The sequence below is a fragment of the Trypanosoma conorhini genome (genome assembly GCF_003719485.1).
Source record: "Trypanosoma conorhini strain 025E chromosome Unknown Tco_14.4_contig_00300, whole genome shotgun sequence".
NCBI lineage: Eukaryota > Euglenozoa > Kinetoplastea > Trypanosomatida > Trypanosomatidae > Trypanosoma > Trypanosoma conorhini.
In genome coordinates this window covers 14,674-22,143 of record NW_021704389.1, presented here as the reverse complement: position 1 = coordinate 22,143, position 7,470 = coordinate 14,674, and the positions used below count along the sequence as shown (strand labels likewise).

At 61.1% G+C, this 7,470-nt stretch overlaps 2 protein-coding genes across 2 annotated transcripts, besides 12 other annotated features; both read left to right on the top strand.

The window, feature by feature from the left end:
- Positions 1-53: a sequence feature (GA-rich).
- Positions 54-218: 165 nt separating this feature from the next.
- Positions 219-255: a microsatellite.
- A 272-nt stretch (positions 256-527) lies between these two features.
- Positions 528-557: a microsatellite.
- Positions 558-571: 14 nt separating this feature from the next.
- On the top strand, positions 572-2,896 carry Tco025E_05272 (uncharacterized protein; the record flags this gene model as incomplete). The annotated part of the gene is made up of 1 exon (XM_029372173.1): positions 572-2,896. One exon carries the CDS (start codon positions 572-574, stop codon positions 2,894-2,896), a length of 2,325 nt encoding a protein of 774 aa, XP_029227711.1.
- A 30-nt stretch (positions 2,897-2,926) lies between these two features.
- Positions 2,927-2,952: a microsatellite.
- A 162-nt stretch (positions 2,953-3,114) lies between these two features.
- Positions 3,115-3,141: a microsatellite.
- Positions 3,142-3,174: a microsatellite.
- A 569-nt stretch (positions 3,175-3,743) lies between these two features.
- Tco025E_05271 (putative MCAK-like kinesin) lies at positions 3,744-6,497 on the top strand (the record flags this gene model as incomplete). The annotated part of the gene is made up of 1 exon (XM_029372172.1): positions 3,744-6,497. One exon carries the CDS (start codon positions 3,744-3,746, stop codon positions 6,495-6,497), a length of 2,754 nt encoding a protein of 917 aa, XP_029227710.1.
- A 25-nt stretch (positions 6,498-6,522) lies between these two features.
- Positions 6,523-6,548: a microsatellite.
- A 228-nt stretch (positions 6,549-6,776) lies between these two features.
- Positions 6,777-6,796: a microsatellite.
- Positions 6,797-7,007: 211 nt separating this feature from the next.
- Positions 7,008-7,026: a microsatellite.
- A 143-nt stretch (positions 7,027-7,169) lies between these two features.
- Positions 7,170-7,251: a sequence feature (GA-rich).
- A 55-nt stretch (positions 7,252-7,306) lies between these two features.
- Positions 7,307-7,331: a microsatellite.
- An 82-nt stretch (positions 7,332-7,413) lies between these two features.
- Positions 7,414-7,469: a sequence feature (GA-rich).
- Between the last annotated feature and the right edge of the window lies 1 nt (position 7,470).

The window sequence follows — 7,470 nt, the reverse complement described above, 5'->3', positions numbered from 1 at the left end:
CTCTCTCTCTCTCTCTCTCACACACGCACTCTCTCTCTCTGTCTGCCTGTCTCCATTGGCGCCACAGCGCTGGAGAGCCGCAGCAGGGCGGAGGGCAGACGCCACCCATCCCGGATACCAGCGCCACGCAAGGGCAGCGGCATGAATTACATGCAAACAGGTTTTCAGCGTCGTCTCTTTCTCTATCCCTTCCGTTTTTCTTCTTCTTCTTTTAGACATGTGTATATATTTCTGTGCATTGTGTGTGTGTGTGTGCATCTGGGGGGCAAGTGGTTTTGTGGGCCGCATGCCTCCTTCGTTCTCTCCATGTTGTTGCCTCTCTTACTACCACTGCGGTCTTGCCGGGCTTCCTCTTTCCCCTCCCACCCTCCCCCTGTTGTTGTTGTTTTTTTTTCGGCCGCCGCGCGTAGGCCTCGCACACATTACAGTGTGGAAGGGGAAAAAAAGCAAAAGGAACAAGCGGGAGAAGAGAGTGTTGTGTGGGAAAAGGCAGGGCGGCGCGGCGGGGCAAAGAAGAAAAGGATTTAAAACAAAACAAAAAAGAAACAGAAACGGAAGTGTGTCTGCGGGAATGTTTCAGCCGCTCGCCGAGGCGCTGATGGCGTTGCCCCCCGAGCTGCTGCTGTGGACGCTGCTCGGCGCCCTCCTCCCCGTCGTCATAATGACGATCGGAACGCTGCTCGACCGCTGGCGGCTGCGCCGCAAGCCGCAGCAGACGCAGGCCGAGGCGACGGAGGGCGACGCCACCGGCAGCGGGCGGGAGGCGCAGGGAGACGGCTGCTGCACCCGCCGCCAGGCACCCGCGAACGGAGGCGCAGGGAAGAAGATCCTCATCGCGTACGCCACGCAGTCGAACACGGCGTGCAAGCTGGCGCACAAGCTCTTCTCCACGCTGAACGCCGCCCTGCATGAGGCGGCCGGCGAGGTGGCGCAGCGGGGCTCCGCGTGCTGCGGCGCGGCGAGCTACGTCCCGGAGGTGCGGGTGCTGCGGCTCGCCGAGGAGGCGCGGCAGTGCAGTGTGGAGCACCTGCTGGAGAGCCACGCCTACAGCTTCGTGGTGCTCATTGCGAGCACCTACACAAACGGCACCGCGCCGGCGTCGTCGCAGATGTTTGCCGATCTCCTGCAGGACGCCTACACCGACTTCCGGGTGCCGCGTGACACACTCGCCAGGACGCGGTTTGCCGTCTTTGGCCTCGGCGACGTTGCGTACGGCGCGAACCACTTCAACCGCTTCGCAAAGAACCTCTACACGTGGTGCAAGGGACTCGGGGCGACGTTTGTGACGCCGCCGGTGTACGCAAGCGAGGCCAACACGGTCCCCCTCTTCAACGTCTTCACGGCCTCTGTGGTGAAGTGGGTCGGCCGCGTCGTCTTCACCGCGGACGGGGTTGTGGTGGTGCGAAAGCCGCGGCGGGCGGAGACGACGCGGCCGCCGGCGGTTGCCAATGCGGCGCCCGACAGCGAGGACGACGACGACGACGACGACGCGGCGGCGGCGGAGGGGGAAAGTGAGGCCTGCGGGGACGACGTGGAGGATGCCGTGACGGACGACGACGACGACGGGGCAGCGGCGGCGGCGGCGGCGGCGGGGGACCCGCCGGAGCTGCTGCACCCGCGGCTGCGGCAAAACCTGCAGCGGCAGGGCTACCACCTCGTCGGCTCCCACAGCGGGGTGAAGCTGTGCCGCTGGACGAAGGCGATGCTGCGTGGCCGGGGCGGGTGCTACAAACACACCTTCTACAACATCGCCTCGCACCAGTGCATGGAGATGACGCCGAGCCTGGCGTGCGCCAACAAGTGCGTGTTCTGCTGGCGGCACCACACCAACCCCGTCTCCCGCACCTTTCGCTGGAAGGTGGACCCGCCGCAGCAACTCGTGGCCGGGGGGATTGCGGGCCACCAGCAGATGATGAAGCAGATGCGGGGGGTGCCCGGCGTCACCGCCGCGCGGCTGGAGGAGGGGATGCAGGTGCGCCACTGCGCCCTCTCCCTCGTCGGGGAGCCGATCATGTACCCGGAGATCAACGCCTTTGTGGACCTCCTGCACGAGCGCGGCATCTCCTCCTTCATGGTGACCAACGCGCAGTTCCCGGAGCAGCTGCGGCTGCTGAAGCCGGTGACGCAGCTTTACCTCTCCATTGACGCCCCCACGCCGGAGGAGCTGAAGCGCGTCGACCGCCCACTGTTTGAGGACTACTGGGAGCGCTGCCTGGCCTGCGTGCGGGAGCTGCGTCGCAAGCCGCAGCGCACCGTGTTTCGCCTCACGCTGGTAAATCAGTACAACACGGAGAACGTTGCCGCCTACGCCGACCTCGTGCGACTCGGGTGGCCGGACTTTATCGAGGTGAAGGGCGTCACGTACTGCGGCACAAGCTCCACCTCGACGCTCACGATGAAGGAGAACGTGCCGCGCCACGAGGAGGTGGTGCGCTTCTGCGCGGACCTCTGCGCGGCGCTGGCTGCCGACACCGCCCCAAAAGACAAGCGGACGTGGCTGGCGCAGGCGCCCGCCGAGGCCGAGCTTCATGGTAGCGCGAGCCAGAGGTCGGATAACGAGACGGGGAACAATGTCAGCAACGGCAATCCAGCGCAGGAAGGAGTAGCAGCGGCGTCTAGCGGCCCATACAGCATTGCATGCGAACACGAGCACAGCTGCTGCGTCCTCATTGCCCTGCGCCGCTTTCTTGTGCAAGGGGTTTGGCACACGTGGATCGACTACGACAAGTTTACCGCGCTGGCCGGGAGTGGGCGCACGGACTTTACAGCGGCGGAGTACGCGGCACCGACCCCGTCGTGGGCGGTGTTCCGCTCGGATGAAAAGGGCTTTGACCCCACGCAGGTTCGCGTGCACCGCAAGAGCGGCAAGCCAGCGGTGGTGACCTCTGGCTGCTAGACACATACTGACAAGATATATATATATATATGTGTGTGTGTGTGTCTGTGTGTGTGCCTCGCTTGCTCTTTCCCTCGCTGTGTGTGCAGTTACGGTCGTTAGACCGGGTTGTTCTGCCGTTGCATCTATTGGAGGATGTCAGAAACATAAACTTAACCAAAAAACGAGAAAAGGAAAAAAGAACAGTAAGCGCGCATGCGTGCGCAAGAGGCCTGTGGCTCTCTCTCTCTCTCTCTCTCTCTCTCACACACACACACACACACACACACTCTACAACAACGAGGCGTAGAATAAATACATACATAATGCGTGTGTGCGTGCAGCTTTCTCTGTGAAAATACGATTTGCCCCTCCACTGAAGGGGCGATGGGTAACAAGCGAGAAGGCAAGAAAAAAAGAGGGAGAGAGAGGGGAAAAAGGAAGGAGGAGGCCGAAATTGCTTTTGCTGCTGCTTTTCCTTTTCTGGATGTTTTTCCTCGAGTGTTCATACTTATTTATTGCACTTCCCCCCTCCTCCTTCTCCTTTACTTTGCCTGGTAGGGGGTGGGGAGTTGGCTGTGGCTCAGCCTCTACTGGTGCATGCGCCTTCGCTCACCGTCTGCGTCAGTGGTGTTCCGCTTGATTGTCCTTTTTTTTATCTGTGTTAGTCTCTTCCTTTTCCTTCCTATTCCCTGCGGAGGTGCAGCGGTACAAGTAGTTCCAGCGCCCACCGTCGTTCCCGCCACGCTCACACCGGCGGGGCCGTGTGGATATTTAGGTCTTCGTTCTTGTGGGTGGGGAGGCTTTGTTATTCTAATTGTAGTTTTCTTGCCTTTTTTTCTTTTTACGGTTTGTTAATTACTGCCGCATGTCTCTGACGCCGGAACGCGGCGGGCAGGCCGAAGCCGCCACGCCGGCCTCCCCGCCCCCGCAAATGCAGTCCAACGCCGCTGGACGCGGCAGCGTCACGCCGACGACGGCCCCGCCGGACGCGACCGTCAGTCGCTCCCCACCGCTGCAGTGGGACTCGCCGTCATCGCGCGGTGGGGGGCACGCCAGCAAACATTCGGCGGCGGCGGCCGCCGTGGGACGGCCCCGCAAGGACAGTCCCCACCTCAGCAGCGGTGACGGCTTCAGCACGGCGACGGGGTCTTGCTCCGTGCATGAAGTTCCCACGCTGCTTGTGACGCCCAAAAACGTGGACTCCGTGGTATCCGAGGAGGCAGCCGTGCCCGGCCTCAGTGATATGGGGCCTGGCAACGTGTGCGTAATTGTGCGGGTTCGCCCGATGATCTCAAACAAGATGGCGCAGCCTTGTTGCCGCGTCATCGATGGTCCCGGCATGGTGGAATACACGGCGCCCCTTCGGGAGCTACCTGTTTTAGGAAATACTTTTCAGACCACCTCCGCCACCCCAACAGCGTCGCTGGAAAGTCGTAGGACTTACTTCGCCTACGACGCCGCGCTTGGCGAGGCCGCCGACCAGAACGACACGATGAAGTGTGTTGGGTACAAGATGCTGCGCTACCTGCTGCAGGGGTACAACGCCACCATACTGTGCTACGGGCAAAGTGGGAGCGGCAAGACCCACTCGATGATTGGACCGGCCGGTGGCATGCTTGAGCGGCTGCAAAAGCCGGAGGATTTTGGTTTGGTGCCGCGCATGCTGGAGAGCCTCTTCACCCTCCTGCAGCAGAAGTTTCCGGTAGAGCCGGAGCAGGAGCAACTCCCGCACGCCCTCGCCCTTGATGCCATGGAGGAGGAGGAGGAGGAGGAGGAGGAAGAGGGCAGTGAAGTGCCGCCCAAGCCTGGCTGGCACGTGGAGATCGGGGCGCTGGAGCTCTACCAGGAGGAGATGCGGGATGTGTTGGCCGATGGACCTCCGCTAAACTCCTCTAGCCGTGCCGCGAGCGTCTCCAGCCCCTGCAACTCCGTCACCCCGCGGTCGGTGCGGTCGCTGCGGTCGGTGCGGTCGGTGCCCCCCGCAGCGTGCGAGTTAAAGATCTGCGAGGACCCCGACTGGGGCGTTGCCGTGAGTGGGCTTTCCTGGTTCCCGGTGCGTTCCTTTGACGTCGCCATGCAGACGCTGCTGCGGGCCACGCGGACGCGCCGCATCGGCGCAACCTCGTTGAATGAACGCAGCAGCCGCTCCCACTTTTTTGTCTTTGTTGCCCTGCAGCAGTGGGGCGTCGAGGAGGCGGAGGGCGCGGCGGAGCAGCGGGGGGCGGAGGAGGAGGAGGAACGTACGCGGCGGAGCAGCGGGGGGCGGACGCGTTCGCTGCTGACGCTCGTCGACCTGGCGGGCTCCGAGCGGGTCTCGGCGACCGGGGCAGAGGGACTGCGGCTGAAGGAGGCCCAGACGATCAATCTCTCCCTCACGCTGCTTGGGAACGTCATCCGCAAGCTGACGGCCACCGGGAAGGAGCGGGAGCAGTTCACACACATCCCCTACCGCGACTCCAAGCTCACGCGCCTCCTGCAGGAGAGCATCGGCGGCAACGCCTTCACCACACTGCTTTGCACGGTCTCCCCCGAGACGCGGGACGCGGCGGAGAGCCTCTCCACCCTGCAGTTCGCCAAGCGCGCAAAGCGGATACGCAACCGACCGGTTGTCAACCACCTTGACACCAAGGAAGAGCTGAAGTCAAAGCTGCAGCTCGCCCTGCGTCGCATCGTGTGGTTAGAAAAGCAGCTGGCCGCCCTCGTGAAGGTGCGGCGGCGAAGCGACACCACGGAGATGGACAAGGCAGAGGACGCGGGGGCGGGTGCGCTGCTTAACCATAGGACCGGCAACCCCACTAGCGATGAGCTGCCTGCGGGTGGTGAGGTGGGCAACGTGACACCCTGCGTCACGCTCTCGCCTATCATCTATGACCTGCCAGGCATCCCGGAGGAAAACGGTGGCGGCATCCACTACATCCCGAAGAAGGAACTGGCCCACAAGCTACTAGAGGAACTCGGCAGGAATGAGGTGGAGGCCGCACACGCGCAACGCGAACTCGCCATGTATGCCAGACTCCTGCAGGAGGAACGCGAGGACCGCGAACGGGTGGAAGGCCTCCTCTTCGAAGAACGGCACAGGCGGTTGGAGGTGGAGTCGCAGCTGCATAGCATCTCGCCCCCGCGCGGCAGCTCCACCACCCCCAGCGACGGGGCCTGCTTTCAGAGCTACGCAGACACCCCTGATTGGTTCGCGGCAGGGCCCAGCGCTGGCACCCGCGGCTCTCGCGAACGTGACGCGAGCTCCCGTACGCTGTGGCGGCGTAGCGTGGCCAATTCCCCGTGGCAGCAGCCCCTCCGCTTCCCCAGCATCCTGCGAGCCCTCTCCGCATGCGTGCCCTTCATGCAGCCGCGGAAGGATGCTAGCCTGGAGAGGAATGATCCACACACAGGCGGGTCCCCATCCCGCTCCGACACGCGTGCGCCAGGCAGCATTTATTCAGGCATCCGTTCTGCAGCGGTGCGTAGAGACGACGACGACGACGACGACGAAGACGGCGGCGACCGCCCTGACGCGGAGGAGGTGGCAAGTCTGGACTCACCGTGCAACTCCACGACGGACACGTTGTCGATGGTGCGGCAGCTGGTGCAGTATGGCGTACGCGACATGCTTCAGCCGTAGGCGACGTCTTGCACGGGGAGGGGGCGGAGGAGGAGGAGGAGGAGGAGGAGGGGAAAAGCCATGCAATGGATTTACGCACATAACTGCGTTCGCACACATACACGGACACATACGCACGCGTAACTGGCCTGTGATGGCATTTAATTCGGTGCTGTGGGCGTGAAATAGTAGGAGTGGGGGTGGGGGAAGGGCAAAAGGACGGGGATTATAATTGAAAAAAAGAAAAGAAAAAAAAGTAAGAACTTTATTGCCTACGGCAAAAAGTTGGGGAAAACTTGCGAGCGAGGAGGAGGAGGAGGGCAGTTTTTGGGCTTTACGTGAGGGAAAACTCAATGTGTAAAGGGGCAGACAACGAGGAGGGGGAGGGGGAGTGAAACGTGTGCGGCGGTTGTTGTTTTTTTTTTCTACTTTACTTAGTGGTGTTAGTAGCGAAAAGGAAGTGGGAGACGAAGTATCCCACCAAAATGTAAGGGCGCTGTCTGGAGGGAGATGACCACACACGCAGGAAGATGCGTGTGTGTGTGTGTGTATATATACACACGAAGAAGCAAATATCAAAGTGGCCCTCGTACTTTATTTTCATTTGCTTTTTTATGAGGGCACCCGTAAGTGTTGCACCCCCGAGTTCACACACGCGTATGCGAAGTATGTGTGATTCCTGCCACTTTCCTCTTTTTTGTCTTCTTTCTTTGCCTTTTTTTTTGTTGTAGTTCTTTTTTATATATATATACTTTTCTGCCTGTGTTTTTTTTTTCGGCGCTGTTCATGGTGTTTGTTTTGGATGTTGTGGTTCACTTGCACGCCTTTTTTGTTGGCGGTGGCGGTGGTGGTGGTTTTTGCCTTCTTCACGGCTCAAACGTCAGTGGCGTTGCGTGTTTGTGTTTGTGTTTTTCCCACGCTGGACGGAATACTTCCTTCACTCTCCTTCTACTTCGCCCTCTCCCTCTGTTTCTCTCTCTCTCTCTCTCTCTCC